Raw genomic sequence first — 17,602 nt, 5'->3', positions numbered from 1 at the left:
GCACACGTGGCTGTGGGGCAGCCATGGGAGCTCCTGCTCCCCTGGGACTTTGAACCTTGAGCAGAGAGGCACGTGAAGGACAAACTGGAACCCTCCTTCCCGTGGTGGAGACAGGGCCTGGCAGGAATGGCTCCTTCTGTGGGGGAGCCACTGTCTCAGAAAACCTGGCTTTGCTTCAAAGAACCAAGACAAACTCTCCGGGATTGGCTTCCATTCTGAGATCCCTGCAGTTTTCTCTTAAAAACAGCAACACACTTTTATTGAGTTCGGAGAGAAAGAGAGGGAGAGATAAAAACACCAACAATCAGTAAGAATCATTGATTGGCTGCCTCCTGCTCGCCTTACACTGGGGATCGAGCCTGCAACTGGGCATGTGCCCTGACCCAGAATTGAACTGTGAGCTCCTGGTTCATAGGTCAATGCTCAACCACTGAGCCACAGCGGTCAGCAGTCTTCCCTTTCTGAGCTTAACTTAACCAGAGTTGTTTTCTGTTGCTTGAAATCAAGCCTATTAAAAAGTAAACCATAAATCAGAACCAAAACCAAAATATCTCTCTCTTGACTTCATATCCCTTCCCAGAAAGTGACAGCTTTCTTTCTTCTCCCCGTTATGGCTGTGCTTGAACGAGTGCCTGTACCTGCGCAGCCTTCGGTTCTCCCCTCGACTCCTCAGTCCTCTTCCGTGGCGTCTGGTTCAGCACCTCATCGAAGCTGCTTGCTCTGTGTGCCCTGGTCACACAATGCCCAGTGTCCCTCTTTCTCTCCTGGCTGCCCCTCCTCAGTCGTTGGCCACCTGGTTACTCCCAGCTGGGACCGGGACCTCTTCCCTGCAGTGTCCCCTAGGACCTTATCCACTCCTGCCACTTCAGGGACCCTGGGCCGAGGATGCCAGGCATCCTAGGACACGCAGTCCTGTGTGTTCCACATGCCTCTCCACCTGGGTCTCCTCCACACACGCCCCCGCGCCCCCACTGGACTCCTGAGCCCAACATATTTGCTCTTCTGTCAGGTTTCCCAGTCTCAGGAAATGGCACTTGGCGAGAGCCTCCTCTCTGTACCGAAGCAACCAACAAACCCACTCCCACACCATGCAGTCCTGGCTTGTATCTCCAAAACCTGAGGTAGGAGGAACCTGAGAAATATTTGATCAAATGACTGATAGCAGCAAGAACACTCTACAGAAACTTGCACAAACCCCATCTTCTGCACAGCCCTGTGAGACAAGTATAATTATCGTCACTCTGCAGGTGAGGAAATCGACACCCAGAGATATGAACAGTATTGCCTGGGTGTGGGACTGAAGAGCAAGTGAAGGTGGGGGAGCTGGGAATGCAGTTTACGTCTGACTCCCCATCCTGGCTCTCCCTGGGAAGCTGGGGAGCTTCCTTGACAGATGGAAGAAGAGGACCAGGTGAACAAGAGGCCAAGCTGGGATGATGCTCAGGGAGCCTGGAGGCGGCCCAGCCTGCTGCGTCTGCAGGCATCCAGTGTGGCAGATACTGTTGACACCCAGCTCCAAGCAGGCCTCTGTGAAACACTCAAGGTAAGGGGCTTGGATGGTCCCCAGGTGCTCAGGTTGCTGGAGCCCCAGGTTTCAGCCCCAGATTTGACACCAGCTCTATGTAACCCCATGTAACTCATCCCTTCTTGGTGCTCAGTTGACTTCCCTAGAAAGATTCCGAGTAAGATTTCTCAGATGGGGAAGGACAGGTCTTAATCCTGGGCAGGAGTGGGTGGTGGCCTCAGCGAACAAATCTCATTTTTGTCCCCCTTGGACAGGACCCCTGTGTGGTGGGGAGGCCAAGGCCTGGAGCCTCCACTTGGACACCCCTATTGGCTTCCAGTGCTCAGCCTCCCCCTCCCCTGGGGAGCCATCTGCAGGCCCTGGACTATGCACTAAGACCCCACTGGAAAGGGTCTTCCTGAGCAGACCCTCCCCACCACCAGGGAGGCTGGAACTGACCAGGGTGGGGCGGGCAGAGAAGATAGGAGCGAGGCTTCCAGGCTTCAGAAGCAGGGGCTTAGGCTGGGGGAGCAGGCTGAGGTGCCTGTGGTTAGAAGCCAGGCAAGGAAGCATGAGAGCGTGATCCACAGGGCCAAATGCTATGCCGACATAGTAGCACCTAATGTCTTCTTGCCTCCATGGGGCAAACTGATGAGGGTCAGATCAGAGCTGCAGACATGGGTACTAGGGCTGGGGCAGGGGGAGGGTTCCACAGGCAGAGAACACACCAAGGCATGGGTGGCTGGGTGCCAGGTCAGAGCCACACCTGCAGCATCATGTCTCACACCCCTCTCCTGGGCTAGGTGGCAGTCTGGGGCGCTCCTGAGGACTGAATGGTGCAGGCTCCTGCCTGGGCTTCACTCTGCCTGGCTCACAGGGCCGGGAGCTTCCTGCAGACGCCCTGGCGCTGCAGTGCTAGCAGGGCTGGGAGAGGCCAGAGGTGAAGCTGGGGCCCGAGGTCTTCCCAAACCAGAGAAAGTGTGCAGGTGGCTCCTGGGCCACTGGAAGGGGGGTGCAGACTCCTCACAAACAGCTGCACAAGGAAATCAGAGGTCCCTGAAGCCGGGGTCAATGGACGAGGGCCTACAATGGGGCCCAAATCTCAGACTGGAGCCAGGAGATAGGACAAACCCCTCTTACCGCTTGGCCCAGGGATGGGTGGTAGGCACCTGTTGAGGGCGGAATGGTCGTGGGGGAGGGGACCCGCTCCGGGGCCTGTGGCCTCTGTTGAGCCTGTGCGACCAGAGCCGGGCCAGTGACCTTGGGAGACGCGAAGTTTAGGGACCACAGCCCTCAGATACAGCTTGCAGGACGTGGCGGGCGTTCCCAGGGACCGGAGGGGCTCCAGAGGTGGTGAGGGGAGTGGGAGCGAGACAAGGCGTTGCGGGCTTCGGGCGTGTTCGGCTCATCCCGCACGGTTATGGCGCACGCTGGCGGTTGGGGTTCCTGGCGGTGGACTGGAGATTGAATGCCGGGAATTGGGTTGGTGGCCAAAGGTGCGGATCGAGACGTGGGCGGGGAAAGGGATGGGAGAATGCGGGCTTGGCAGGCTGGGGTCAAGGGCCCAGCGCACGAGGCCGGGGCGTGGAGGGGCCGTGGAGGTGGCGCTCCAGGGACCGGGGCGGGGATGAGACTGTGGGGTCCAGGGCCTGGAGAGAAGGGGTCACAGGGGCGGGCTTGGTACCCGAGAGGGCGGACCCCAGAGTTTGGGGTCGGAGGGCAGATCGGAAGCCCGCGCTTAGCAAAGGGCGGAGCCAAGGTGACGAAGAACCCGGGGGGGGGCTGTGACGCCGGGTCGCCAGAGGGACCGGGACCCCCGCGGGCGCCCAGGAGGGAGGTGGGGCCGAGGGCGGGACGTGAGGCGCGGACTCCCGGGCACGGCCCAGGTGAGCGGCCCCGCCCCGCGCCCCTCACCGAGGAGTCCCCGCGCCGCTTGCTCCCGACGGGCCGCGGCGTGTGCGGTGTGTGCGCCCCGCCCCGCTCCATCTTGGGCCCCCGCGCCGAGCACCTGTGGCCGCAGGAGAAGCGCCTCCGCCGGCCTCGGGCCGGGCGCCGAGGGTGAGGGCGGCTGCGAGCGGGCCCGGGGAGGGGGGCTGGGGTGGGCGGTGCCCCTCCCGCGGGATCCACTCCTCCCGTTTCCCCGCGCTCGGTGGCCCCCGGCGCATCCCCCTCCCGTCTCCCCTCCTTCCTAGCCCATCCCCTCGGCTGTCTTCCTGCCTGTCCTCCATTTACTCCGCCCAGGACCCGTCTCCGGCTTCACCCCCGCTCCTCTCCCTCTTTCTGCTCGGTCCTCCTCCCTTTCCCTCTCCCCGCCCCACCGCACCCCGCACACTGTCCCAGCCCCAAACCTCCCTTCGCTCTGATCCTCCTGCCCTCCGCCCTACCCCTACTCCCTCGGCCCCATCTTCCTTCAGTCATGTCTTGCTGCTGGCAAGGTCGGCAGCCTAGTTCTGGGCATGTGTGGAGGGCCTGTCCGTGAGTCAGGGCTGCTTGCGTGGGAGGGCGGAGCGGGGCGCCCGGCCCTGGGGGGTGCGGTGCGGTGCAGTGTGTTGGGCCTCGGCCCCGCCGCCGGCGGCCATGCGGGTGGTGTGCAGAATGCGACTGTGTAGACGCTGCTTCCCGCGGCTGGCACAGCAAGAGGGCCTGTGCGCCCACCCCTGACGTGTCTCTGGGTGGGGCCTGAGCCCCTGGGGTGCATGGGTGCCCGCGAGCATGCTGGTGGGGGCACGCCAGCCACCTGGTTTGGGGCGGCTGGGCCTGAAGCGCACCTTCTCCAGGTGCCTCTAGGGAAGTGCGGGCAGGGCCTCCTCGGAGGCAGAAGCTCGAGCTGGTGGGTCCTTGGGGCCTCTAACTCAGGGTTGCCCTAGAACCCTTTCCTGGCACAGCTTTTTTCATGGGCATCGTTCATGAAGGCTGCTGTCTGTGATGGACAGGCTTTGTCCCCTCCAGACACTTCCTCTCTGGAATGTTCCTGCTGCAGTGCCCAGCTTGGGCCCTGAGCCTTCAGGTCAGGCATGTGCTGCTAGGTGAATCAGACCACCTGCTGAAGGTTGCCACACCCCATTCTGCAATGAGGGATTTCTGAGGTTGTTGCCCTAGCAGGTGCCTGGGGGCTAAGGTATGCGTTTAACAGTTTTCCCTCCTGACCACTTACTTTTGCCTTTCCTGTTTTTGCTGGAAGCAGAAGTCCTCACCTCCCTTAAGGGGGGCCTTATGTGGATATGCCAAGTGTGGTCTGAGATGGGGCCTGCCTCGGTTGTTCCCCTGGGCCAGGGGTCCTCAAACTTTTTAAACAGGGAGCCAGTTCACTGTCCCTCAGACCGTTGGAGGGCCGGACTATAGTTAAAAAAAAAAAACTATGAACAAATTCCTATGTGCACTGCGGTCCCGGGACGAGTTGGCTGCTAAGCAGGACAGGCAGTGGCACCCGGCGGGCTGGATAAATGTCCTCAGCTGGCCGCATGTGGCCCGCGGGCCGTAGTTTGAGGACGCCTGCCCTGGGCACACACCAAGAGGCCCGGCTCCTGTGCTGCGGCCACATAGCAAGCGTTGGAATCTCTGACTAACAGACCCAGCGGTCTCTTTGGTCAGGTCAGCCTGGAGTTTCTGCAGACCTGGGAGCTTTTACTCAAAGTGACATTGGGAGCCTGGTTGCTCCTCCGAGCAGAACCGCAGCCACAGGAAGTCCTGCATTGGCCACAAGGCATTGGCCACTTACAACTTTGATTGGCATCAGTTGGGACAGGAGAGAGAACATTAGTGTCATCCACAGAATACCAGGGGTCCTCGCTACCTCCATGTTCCTGTCCTTTATCTTGTTCAACATCTTCCCAGGGACCTTTAGGGTGAAACCAGAGCCTTCTCCAAGGTTTTTTTTTTTTTTAATATATATTTTATTGATATTTTACAGAGAGGAAGGGAGAGGGATAGAGAGCCAGAAACATCGATGAGAGAGAAACATCGATCAGCTGCCTCCTGCACACCTCCTACTGGGGATGTGCCCGCAACCAAGGTACATGCCCTTGACCGGAATCGAACCCGGGACCCTTCAGTCCGCAGGCCGACACTCTATCCACTGAGCCAAACCGGTTTCGGCCTTCTCCAAGGTTTTTAAGGCAGATGGGCATGCCATTCTGGGCGTTTAGAATGCTGACTCCGAACCTGTGTGTATGTCTGTACATGAGTGCCCGCCTGTGCGTGCATATCCTCCCAAGTTAGGTTCGAAGTAGACTGGGAAACAGTGTGGCGATGAAGGCGCTGGGGACACTGGTGCTGGCCAGGTCCTAGGATGGCACGAAGTTGGGAGCGATTGGGAAGTGAGACTAGGTGCCTTAGCGGCTTCCTAAGAGGCCCCCCACCAGGGCCAGTCCCTATGGCACCTTGAGCAGAAGCCACTCCTGTTGGAAGGGGGAAGAAGTTATTCACAGTCATTCCAAACAGTCCATATGCCATCACATTTAGTCTCCACAAAACCCTGCAGGGTGGGGTTTACTTCTTTACTCCTGCTTTTCAGATTGGGAAAACTGAGGCTCAAAGAGGTTAGGTGTCCACCTGAAGGAAGAGGAAGAGCTAGTGGGGAAGCAGACGGCTTGCTATTTGCTCACCCATGGCTGCGTTGCACATGCATCAGCTCCCATCATTCCCTGAGAGGCTCCCTTTCTTTGAGAGTGATGGTGTGGGAGACCTCCTTTCCTTGGAGGTGACCTGGGTTATTGGCCTCAGAGCCCTTCCTTCTGGTAGGTCTGGGAAGGCCAGGTTGTTAGGAGGAATTCGCAGTTGGGGTTCAGCTCTGGGTTCTTTGACATTTCTGAGCTGTTCCTGGTCTCAGTTTTGTCACCTGCCACTTGTGTAGTGGATGAGGAAAGGAATCAACAGATGCATAACACCCCCCACTCCTCTGGGTCTTTGTCATCACTGTTCTCTGGGTCACTGCTAGCCCTGGTCACTGGGTAGCCATCTGTTGAGGCAGGCACAGGGGGCCCTTGTCACTGTTGGCTTCTCACTTGTGCCTGGTTGGGTATGATGGCACCCCAGCCTCATTCCTCCCGTTTCCTCGGGGGGCCAGGGCCTGGCTTGGTTCTTTAAGGCCTTGCTCTCTAGGAGGGTCCAGGGTAGTGGAGCTCAGCCAGAGGCTGGGGATGATGTCCAGATGCGGTCTTCTTGGTGTTCTTGGACCTGCAGCTGGGTGATTGTCTGCCTACCAGGGCTGTCAGGGACCACAGCCTTCCTAGCCAGCAGTGTACTTCCTGCCCTCCCTCTTGGGTGAGTCACTGAACCCTCTAAGCTTTGGTCTTGTCTGTAGAATGGGAATGATGATGTATCTCATGAAGTTGCTCTGACAACTAACTGAGACTGCTGGAAAGGATGTGGTGCATCCTGGCACATGGTGGGTGATTTGGTCCTGAGAGCTATCATCATCATCATCATCATCATCATCATGATCATCATCACTGTGATTGTTACTGCTTTGTTTTCTGTTTCTATGTCCATCGTCACATCCTTGAGGGCAGGGCCTGGGTCATGGCCTCTCTTGGCCACTCATCCTTTTCATGATCCTTCCAGGGACCACGCTGGTGTTGGCCCCAAGGAACAGCCAGGATGGGCCACTCCTGCCCAGGCTAGGGCTGGGTCTGGACCTGCTCTACCCCGTGCAGTAGTCACTGATCACCTGTGGCCCATGCCTTCTGTGTTGGACAGTGCCGGGTAGAGTCTTTCATCGCAGGAAACTGTGCTGAGCTGGACTCCACAGCCAAGCTGGAGCTCTTGGCATTGCAGCCTCGAAATATCCTCACTGGGGGCTCGAACAGCCACCAGCCACCTACTGGGCATGGATGGCAAAAAGTCTGTAATTATACAGCAGCTGAGTTCCTGAGGGCCTCTCCACATTCCCTGCCAGGTGGCCTTGCTCACCTGGTTAGGGTGGTTAGTTTTTTTTAATTGTAATATATTTCTTTATTGATTTCAGAGAGGAAGGAAGAGGTAGAGAGAGATAGAAACATCAATGATGAGAGAGAATCATGGATCGGCTGTCTCCGGTACGCCCCCCACTGGGATCAAGCCCGCAACCCGGGCATGTGCCCTTGGCCAGAATCGAACCTGGGACCCTTTAGTCCGCAGGCTGACTCTCTATCCACTGAGCCAAACTGGCGAGGGCTTTTTTTTTGGGGGGGGGGTGGTTAGTTTTTTGGCAGTTCTTATCAGCCCAGTGGTGGGAGGGCAGGACTGGGGTTGCCCAAACTGTCCCTGTTGCAGGCTGTTCTTGTCCTGTTTCTCCAGCTCATCTTGCCAGGCAGGGAGTCCCAGAGTGATGTTCCTAATTCACAGCTTTGCAAAGGCTAGGCTGGCCCAGATGCCTGACCTCACTGCTGGGGCCCTGCCTAGCCCATGCCTGCTGCCCCCACCCCATTCTTTACCCACAGCACCCTTTCTCTCTCCCCCCTGGCATGCCTGGGCCTCCAGGAAGCCCTTTCTGACCCATCACACAAGTTCGCTCTCTTGCTTGCCAAGGCCCTCCCTCAGACCTTGCTTCTGGTGCTCAGCACTTTTCTCTGTGGCTTACTCTTGTGCTCACTCCTCTCGGCCAGGCATACAGCACACATTCTCTGAGCGTCAGCTGCATGTCAGGTCAGTGCCATGTGCTGGGCAGACAGGGCGGCAGCCCCAGGCTGCTTTCACAGCCTCAGGCTGGTCAGAACCCCACGCTTGGCCAGACTCTGCCATCCAGGCCAGACTGGTGCCAGCCCAGCTCAGGGGAGCATGCTTCCCCAGGAGGATGTTGAGGTGAAGGGCCAGTGCAGATGGGTCAGTGGGCAGTCTCGAGGGGTCTGTGCAGCTGGAGGAAGGACCAGGAACGGCAGGGAGGGAGGGGGCAGGAAGGGTGCAGGCCCACTTTGCAAGAAGGAGTGACACTTGATGGAGGGTGTGTCTGATTGGTGGTTTGGGACCCATTCCCAGGGCATAGCTGGATCTAAATGAGTCAGAGCTTGCAATGCAATAAGCTCTCAGGGGCTGGCTGAGGAGTCAACAAAGCTGAGTGAGTGCTGCTTGTGAGGGCTGTCGTGGGGCCTCTCCTTGCCCCGGAGCCAGAGTGGTAGTCAGGAAACGCTGCCCTTTCATAGCTAAAGACTAAGTTCCAGGGACATGACTGCTCAGCCAGGCTGGGCCGGAGAGAACGGGGTCGGCCATTTTCACTGTGTCCGCATTCTGCTTATCCATCCCACACACCTCTGGGCCCCACTGTGTTCCAAGGAGTCCCCAGTTCAGGGCCCGATGGGTACTGACAGGCCTGGGAGGAACAGGTTGGCATTTGTCAGTCGAGCTTTACTGGTTATGAAAATTCTGCAGTGCTGATGTGCTGATTGACTAAGAGCTGTTGTCTCAAAGCCCCACCCAAAGGCCCCGCACTTGGCCTCTTCCCCAGCTCCCTCCATGCGTGTGATCCAGCAGTAGCGCCCATCCTGGTCTGGTGTGTTTCTGGCTGTTTGTTACTTGTAGTGCCGTTCCTGGACAATGTGTGATGCCCTGGACTTCCAGGGCCTGGTGTCCTGTCACTGCTGTGCTTATTTCTCTGATGCATGAGGCGGGTGAGACTCAGCGGCAGGGCCTGGCCCCTGTGAGCCCACAGCGGAGTCTCTAGGAGCCCTGCCACTCACCAGCTCCTTCCCTCTCTCTGCAGGCAGCCATGAGTGCCAGCGGTCCTGAACCCGGGGCCCGGGCACGGAGCCCCCAGCCAAGATCCCTGTCCCGGAGCTCGTCCAGCCTGCTGGGTGACAGCCGGGGACAGAGGCCAGAGCTCCGAAAGAGTGCCAGCAGCACTGTCTGGCAGGCCCAGCGGGGCACCAGCACCGGTCCCCAGGTCCAGGAGGAAGAGGGGCACCCAGCTGAGAGCACAGAGCAGGCGCAGGGCCCCGGCCCTGGACCACAGTCTGGTGTCATGGGCCACTGGCGGAGCAGCACGGTGGGCAACATGTCTACTGTGGATGGTGGTGACCTGTGTTGCCTGCGGGTCCCCAGCGCTGCTGCTGTGCAGAGGAGCCACTCAGACTTGGTCCGCCCTCAGACCCGGGGCCACAGTGGGGCTCGGAGGGCCAGCCTCAGCTGCTCAGCCCTTGGCAGCTCGCCGGTCCACAGGGCGCGGCTGCAGCCTGGTGGTACTTCTGGTCCGGGAGGTCAGGCCCCTACAGGCCCGGAAAGGGACTTGGCTCCAGAGGACGGGGTGTTGAGCTCAGCCTGGACCCTGGGAGAGAGTCAGGTGTGGGTGTCGCCAGTAGACCTGGGAAGCACACCCACCCACAGCAGCAGCCCCAAGGCCAAGCCCAAAGCCACTGGGCAGTCAGCTGCCACCTCCTTCCGTGCTCTGCCCCCAGCAGCTCTACTCTTTGACATGAGGGAGGAGGGCGCCCGAGGCTCCTGCCATGCACTGCCTGCCCCGGGGATCCTGGCCTTTCCCAAACTAGTAGCATCAGTGAGTGAATCTGGGCTTCAGGCTCAGCGTGGGGTGAAGTTCCAGTGTGGGTTACCTGGGGGGCATCCTGGGCCTTCCCACTGCTGTGCCCATCCCTGGGGTCCCACTGGCTCAGCTGTGGAGCCTGGCGCGAGGACCAAAGATGTGTGGACCATGACCTCAGCCAGTGACTTGGCCCCAGTGCTGGTGTCCCCTCTGTCAGCCCAGGATGCGGGCGTGCAGGCAGCCCCCGTGGCAGTGTGCAAGGCTGTGGCCACCAGCCCGCCCCTGGAAGTCCCGGTGGCCCTGCACCCATTCCCAGAGGTAACTCTGGGGTCCAGGCTGGAGGAGGCGCCGTCCCCTGTGCAGGATGTGCGGTGGGATGCTGAAGGCATGACGTGGGAGGTGTACGGGGCTGCAGTGGACCCTGAGGTGCTTGGTGTGGCCATTCAGAAGCACCTGGAGATGCAGTTTGAGCAGCTGCAGCTGGCACCTAGCAGCGAGGACAGCCTGTCTGTAGAGAGCAGGAGGGGGCCGCTGCGGGCTGTCATGCAGTCGCTGAGGCGCCCCAGCTGCTGTGGCTGCCCCAGCGCAGCCCCAGAGTGAGGAGCTGTGGCCCCAAGGGCTGCCCCGTCCCCTGGACTCAGTCCCCCCGCCAGGGACAGTGGGGGCTCCATGCCCTTTGGACCCACTGGCAGCTGTGGACACATCTGTGCTGTCAGCTGCCAGCAGACGCAGGACTTCAGCCTGGGGACTTGCTGCTTGCAGCTGGGCTGGTTTTTAAGGGCTTGATTCCCATGGGCCACATCTGCACTTTGGGCCTGAACTTGGGGCAGTTTCAGCGCCGTGTACAAGGGAGGTCCTGATTTTCCTGTAAAAATCATCTCCTTCTGTCCAGTCTCTTCAGGACTCTGCTGTGATTTCCCCTAAAGTCGCGGTGGCTTTACTCGAAAGCAGAGCTGAGATGAGGAATCCTTGACATGAAACGGGGCCCAGGTGACGGGTCAGCTTGGTCTTTAGAGATGGGACCTGACGCTGCCAAAGGCCTCCTGTGTGCCACACCATTCGGCACCTGGCTTTGCCGAGTCTTCACGCGCGGACCAAAGCGCAGACGTGTGGCCGGGCTGTGGCTGATGTCCCCGGGTCGAACGTCAGAGTGGAGGCTGAGGTTCAAAACAGGGCTGCCTGAGGCCTGGGGTCTTCCTGCAGCTCGCCAGCGAGCCAGCCAGCAAGGCGGTTGCGAACGAGGCCATGTTCTGTGCCAGGTCTGGGTTCCTTGGGAAACGAGACAGGCTGCACGTGCCCTTGCTGTGCTCAAGTGTGGAAGGGGCTCGCCCGGTACCAGGGAGCTGAGCTGTAAGAAAGGCCGCAGGTGTGTCTGAGCGTGGCTCCATCTGTCACTGTGTCCGGGGTGGCCTCAGGAATGGGAAACAGGTGGCCCCTGTCCCCAAATATGTCACAGTCCCGAACTTGCACCATTATTACTTCATTCCTTTGGTTTAAGGATTTATTTTCAGCTGGTGCAGTTTTTCAACGAAGGGAGGGCAGGGATGGTGGGTAGAGGAGCCTGCGGTGGGGTCTCCTACTGGTGGGAAATGGCAGGGGCTGTGAGGCTGTGGGCCTATTTGCCCTGGTCCTGTGCACCTGACCTGACATGGGCCAGGGCTCATGGGGGCCAGGGGATCATGGGAGTGGGGGATCCCAGGACACCAGGGCTTGACACAGCATGACTTGACTGCCCAAGGATCTCTCCAGGCCCACGGAGGATGGAATGGGCTTGTGTGCTCGTCCTGGGGTTTAGAGTTGAAAATCCAAGCTCCCGAGACAGAACCTGCCAGCCCACCTTTGAGGATCCAGGTTAGTGTCTGCAGAGGGTCACGGGCATGGGAGGGCGGAGTCAGGGCCCATATGCAGCCCTGCCCATGATGTGGCCCTTTCCTGGGCCGCCTTCTGCACCTGGGAACCCAGGTCCTGACAGCAGGCTCCCCCCTACCCCCCAGGGACTCACTGAGGTGGAAGTGATTCTGGCAATAATGGGATCATTTTAGATGCAGGAGTGACATGCTACCAGCTAAGGAGCGAGGTGAGAAAGGCATGCTTCTGGTCAGAATGCCTTCCAAGGCCGCTCTATGGGCTTTACCCAGAACCATGCCATTGTCACTTCTACTAGTAGCTGGGCTGGTAAAATGCCACCCCTGCTTAAAAATGACAGCCAATCAGAATCACTTCTGCCAGTGAGGCGGGGCAGGGGGTTGGCCTCGCCCCCCTTTTAAAATGGGGTCAAGCAGGTTTTCCTGTAGTCCTGAGGCGCTGGGCTCTGTCCACCGCAGCTGGGACTGTACTCTGTGTGTGGTGTGGGAGGGCACTTCACGTCCTGGAGTGACACATGGGTGCCGGCTGTCTTCACGCCCAGCCCTGCCCAGGGGCTCCTGGAGAGAGCAGATGGCTGTGGGAAGCTGAGCAGGATGGTGAGGAATGGGATTGGGGAGGGCACCTTCCCACAGGCCACAGCTAAGAGGGTCTTCAGGACACAGCTGGTCTGGACATGTGGGCAGAGGGGGTGTACCCGGCAGAGAGCAGCCTGGGGGGGCTGGGAGGTGCCTGTGGTCAGGCTGCTTGGCTGCTGTGTGCCAATCTGCGCCACCTCCAGGCTACACCTGGCAGGCCAGGATGGCAGGCTGGGCCTGGCCTCGCATGGGAAAGGGTAGTGAAGCCGCCTACCCACCTCATCTTGACTGAGATACATCTTTGCAGGTGGCACCCCCGGAACACTGCCCTGGTGAGCTTGCTGCCCTGAGACAACAGGATGGGCCCTTGGCCTCACTAGCCAGGCTGCACAGCCTCCGCCCACTGGATGGACCGCAGCTGGATCTGAATTTGCTCTGGACACAGACCACTCTGCCTCCCACCTTGTCCCTCGCTGGGCAGCCTGACTGGCAGTTGTTCAGGCTCTCAGGACTGGCCACCAGCTTAGTTTACAGGTCTCCTCTCAGACCCCAGGTTTCTGATCGGACTTTCTGGGTTCCCTTCAGGCTCTACTCTGGGAGGTGGTGGATCTCATTATTTGTGCATTTATTTTGAATTTGAAATAAAGTATTGGAGGTTGGAGCTTTGCCAGGGAAGGGCTGTTGAAGGTTAGTCTTTTTTTTTTTCCTGGCAGATTCTGTCATTTGGAGCATTAATCCAGATTACTAGAGCTCCCAGCCTGGACAAGAATCCCTCTCTTGTATGTCCCTGTCCCTCCTGCCTGGCAGCCTTGCAGGCCCCCAGCAACTGAAGCCAGGTTTTCTGGCCAGGACACAGGGCGGCATCTCTTTTCCAAGCCCTAGGCTGCTGTCCCCCTTGCAGGGAGTCACTAGTCCACTTCCGGGGATGCTATTGCGGGTGGCTGGGAGGGGAGGGGGATGCGGGGAAGCTATTCCAGCCAGAGTGTGAGATACTGCTGGCCTGAGGGCACAGAGCCGGGAGGTGGAAAAGCCAGAATGGCCTGGTCCCACAGTGACATCACTTTGTGTCATTGAGTCTACCCCTTGGAAGTGCTGGAATCTTAACGCAATGGGCCATCAGACATGCCTTCCCAACGCAGGTCCTGACACTTAGGGTGCGGGGGTGGGGCACGCTATAGCTCAGTGGTGTAAAACCTGAGTTTGAGTCCTGGATCTCACCTATAGCCATGAGCTCTTGGGCAAGTTACTAACTTCGCTGATCCTCAACTTCCTCATCTGTAAATGGGTATGATAATGGTGCCTCCTCCTTAGGCTGGCTGTGAAGATTAAATGGACTAACCCCCCGAAAAGTGTGCTGGTGGCATTGGGGTCCACTTCTATAGCCACAGGTAGGGGCTTGCTCTTGCCCACATCCTGTCTCCTTGGCCATTCCTCATTCGGAGCCTCTTCCAGGTCCTTTGCTCTCTGTTCTGCACCTTGCTTGGGACGTGCGTGCTCTGGCCATTGCTCTCTGAAACTAGTTCCCAGAGCCGTGCTGGGACCATATCACTCACCACTGGGGTTATTAAGGAAGGTGGGGAAGGGGGGGAGCACAAGGAAGGGAAGGGACAAGAGCCAAGCCAAGGGTGTGATTTCAGGTAGATCCCCAGCCTCACCCAGGTCCCACTTCAGGGTAAGGCCATGGGTGGGGGAGGAGGGAACTCCGGCCACTTCTGGTTCCGGCATGCAGGCTGCACGCTCCAGGAGCCCCGGGAGGTCTCTGCCTGGGGCTGTAGGGCCTGTCCCAGGGGAGGGTGCACAGAAGCCATGGGCGCCCAAGGGGTCCGGGGCACCCGGCCAACTGCTGCACTCATGCCCCGAGCAGCCCCTCACCCAGGAGTCTCCTGAGCACGAGGCCCACAGTCCCCCAGCCCCTCTGCGAGGTTCTCTGAAGCAGCTCACTGTGATCATGCCAGGGCCCGAGGTTACACGCACAGAGTTTCGCCCGGCCCGGGTTAAATCCCTCCTTCCTCGTTTTGGCCTGGCCCAGTTTTTTCACCTGAAGCTAAGACTAGTCCTTTATCAGTCTGCATCCAACTTGTTAGGCAGCGCAAGGCCTGAGGCCTGTCATTGGGTTGTCCTGAGGTCAGCATTGGTCCCCATGTCCCTGTGAATCCACAGTCCCATGGGCAAATTTGTTGAAATCCACATCCTCAGCATCAGTAGCTCTCTTTTCACCCACCTCCCAGCCCAGAGACCCTCACCTCCAAGCAAGCAAGGCAGGCAGCAGGGTCCCTGCATGGCAGTTCTGGTGATCATGGCTTCCTTTCCGGAGCTCTTAGCTGCTTCTGCTTCACCAGCTGTTCAGGAAGTTTGAGACCAATAGCAAGCGAAGATTTCCTTACCCTTTTGAAGACTGGGGGCCATCTCACCCCCAGCCCCGGCACACTCCTCTTGGGCACACTGTGGTCACTTGAGTCCCTGGAGGTGACAGTGAAGGTGAGGAGCATGCTGCTGGCCACAGCCTGTCCCAGCGCCCCCTGGGGCAGCTCATGCCTTGGGTGGGGACCTTTGTGAAGCTACTGGAGGGCCCTGGGAGGTCTTCCCCCTTGGAAGAACCTGGGGCCAGTTCTGTTGCTGTGGTTGCAAAGCGATAATAAACCAGGCAAAACATCTCAGAAAAGCCTAAGTTTATTTAAGAAAACAGAATCAAAGCAAAGTGGCATTAGCTTATGGGATTAGGAATGGTCAGGTAGGGTCGCCCTCTCTTGCTCCGAGTTGGGTGAACAGAGCCTTTGCTCCCCTCTGCAGGGACTCCCCATGACTCCTGCCTCATTTCTCTGCCTCCAAGTCCCAGATGGCTAGGCAAGGAGGCAGGTCTGAACCCTGAAACCTGTGCTCCTAAATGCTGTCCTAAATCCCACTTCCCATGACTGCCCTTTGAAGGAGGGAATGGGAGGGATGCGGAGCTCAGGGCGGGTGTGTGGCTTTTAGTCATGTCCTCACAGTCTGGCCTGAACTTTTCATTTCCCAACATCTTCTCAGCACCCTACGGACATGGCCGAGGGCGTGCAGTGCCTCAGGGCGTTCAGCCAGTGGCAAGTGGGGAGGGAGGCTCTGCTGTCCTGTCCCCACTGCCCCTGGTGCCCTTCTCCCATGTCCTCTTTGCCCCTAGAAACCTTCTGTAACCCAAAGTCCAGCTGACCTGGCCCTGCTCCTTCCCTCCTGCCCCGGCTCTGCCTTGCGCATCCTCCGCCAACAGCAATCTCTCCCGGTCTGTGCACTGCTCCCCGTGCCATCGCTAGGCTGGCCCTTGGCATTGGCATGCCTTCCTCCTCACCTGTCCTTTCTCTTTTTTGAGCTTCTCCCTAGAGAAAGAGGCCTCCTTGGGACACCCTGGGATCGCTGTGTCCGGTTTCTCTCACTTTTGCCCAACCGGAGCAGACAGTTGTCAGTGTTACTGTGTGTGTGTGTGTGTGGCGGGGGGGTGGGGGGTGGGGAGGTGGGGTGGGGGGGTGGGGTTGGGGGGGGAAGGGGGGTAGAGAGGCTCCATGAGGTTGAGGGCACTGCATCAGTCCTCAGTGTTGGGGACCCTTATAGAGCCTGGCTGGCACCCAACAGGCAAGTGGATGGGTGATGCCTATCTGTTGGCTTTAGGTGGGCCATCTCCTCTTTCATGGTTTCAAACTCTCCTTGCTTGGCTTGCAATTAGGTGTGGCATGGCTGGGCTCAGTTGGGACACTCTGTGCTGTCCCCTCTCTGTGCCTCTGTCCTGTGTGGGACTGCTCTGTGACTAGGAGCCAGGGATGGAGTCCAGGGGATAAGACTTTTGTCTTTGCACCTGAGAAGGCCTGAACAAGGCCTAAGTGGGGAGCCTCTGTTGGGGCTGGAATTTTCCTAGCTCACTGAGTAACTGAACTTGGGATGCTAGAGCCCAGCTGGGGAGAATGGAATCATCCCTCGCCCCAGGTCCACAGGGCTCCTCATCTTTAACCTTCTGGTTCACTCATCCTCTAATCACTTCTCATTTTTATCTGTCAAGGGTCTGGAATGGTGGTGACCACAGGCGCCATTTTTTATGCGAGCTTTGTGGCATCTGTAGAGGAAGACTCTGGTTTGATTTTCTTTCCCTCAGAACTGGGGGGATTCCGGGAGCAGGGAGGAGCTTGTGAAGATTCCAGCCCCTGAACTCTGTTCACCCATGAATCCCCTGTTGCATCCCCTGGGCGTGGCCACACCACTGGGCTGGGGACCGGGGATGGGAGCTAGAAAGCAGCTGCGCGTGGGCTCAGCAGGGATGGGTGCAGGGACACAGCCCGAGCCTGGCTGAAGGGCAGGCCAGCCAGGAGGGAAATTGGATCCTACCTTTATTCCAATTATCGATCTTTATCATTTATTTTTTTGTTAATTTTGATTTTAAAATATTTCACATTTATCTTAATACCGAGTCTTCTGCCGGGCCCTTACATTTTGCGCCCAGTCCCTGCCTGGCCTCCTCCTCTCCCGGGGCTTTAGGTCTCCCGGTACCTTCGGCTATGGAATTGGGGCCAGGAGCAGGGGCCTCCTTTTCTCCACCACCCCACACCCCGGCTGTGGCGGGTGCTGAGCGGCGCTGGGAGGGTGGGTTCCTGGGGCTGGAGGGGAGGTGGGTTGCGACTTGGGTCCCAGGAGGTTGGGTGGGGTCCCTCCAAGGCTCGGAGGTCTGGCCAGGGCAGCGCGCCCACGGGAGGAGCTCTGGCGCCCCCTGGTGGCCGCGCGACCGCCCTCCAGGGGCCCTGGGGGCCCTGGCTGGGAGCTGCACACCGTGCGGGGCCGGGAGGGGGAGGGGAGGGGAGGGCAGGGGAGGGGAGGGGAGGGTGGCAGGAGGTGTCACGGTCCCTGCCGGCTGGGACCTGGGCCTTCTCCTCCCGGCCGCCCCTCCTCCGGATGCTCCGGCCCGGGTCGGTGGCAGAAGATTCCGGCAGGAGGCAGAGCTGCAGAAGGTGGAGGAGGGAGTGGAGGGGGTGCAGTCCAAGCAGGTGACCTCGGAGCCTTGGCCTGGCGGGGCGGGGCGGGGGCGTGAGGGGTGGGGAGCCTCTTTCTATTTCACCTTTGACTCGGGAGGTGAGTTACACACCCCAGCGGGCTGGCTGCAGGGGCCTGTGTCGTCAGCCCCTCTCCTAGGTGGGCTTTTGTACCCTTCAGCTCGCCTTCAGGTTTACCCAGAGCCTCTGACCTTCCCTGTGGTCC

At 59.1% G+C, this 17,602-nt stretch overlaps 1 protein-coding gene across 8 annotated transcripts; it reads left to right on the top strand.

The window, feature by feature from the left end:
* The first annotated feature begins 3,307 nt into the window (after positions 1 to 3,307).
* GPRIN2 (G protein regulated inducer of neurite outgrowth 2) lies at positions 3,308 to 13,018 on the top strand. Of its 8 annotated transcripts, XM_080687934.1 has the most exons (4): positions 4,003 to 6,766; positions 9,180 to 11,319; positions 11,692 to 11,804; positions 12,702 to 13,012. In XM_080687934.1, the coding sequence occupies exon 2, from the start codon at positions 9,186 to 9,188 to the stop codon at positions 10,551 to 10,553; it is 1,368 nt and encodes a 455-aa protein (XP_080544060.1). In that variant the 5' UTR covers positions 4,003 to 6,766; positions 9,180 to 9,185; the 3' UTR covers positions 10,554 to 11,319; positions 11,692 to 11,804; positions 12,702 to 13,012. The 8 variants fall into 8 exon arrangements, with proteins under 8 accessions (XP_080544055.1, XP_080544059.1, XP_080544057.1 ...); XM_080687929.1 differs by lacking the exon at positions 4,003 to 6,766 and adding an exon at positions 3,308 to 3,562 and having other exon boundaries at positions 9,180 to 11,804; positions 12,702 to 13,018; XM_080687933.1 differs by lacking the exon at positions 4,003 to 6,766 and adding an exon at positions 3,744 to 3,939 and having other exon boundaries at positions 9,180 to 11,804; positions 12,702 to 13,018.
* The last annotated feature ends 4,584 nt before the right edge of the window (positions 13,019 to 17,602 follow it).

Source organism: Plecotus auritus (assembly GCF_963455305.1).
Source record: "Plecotus auritus genome assembly, chromosome: 9".
NCBI classification, from domain to species: Eukaryota; Metazoa; Chordata; class Mammalia; order Chiroptera; family Vespertilionidae; genus Plecotus; species Plecotus auritus.
Note: the sequence above shows the minus strand (reverse complement) of the source record. Positions and strands in the feature narration are given on the sequence as shown.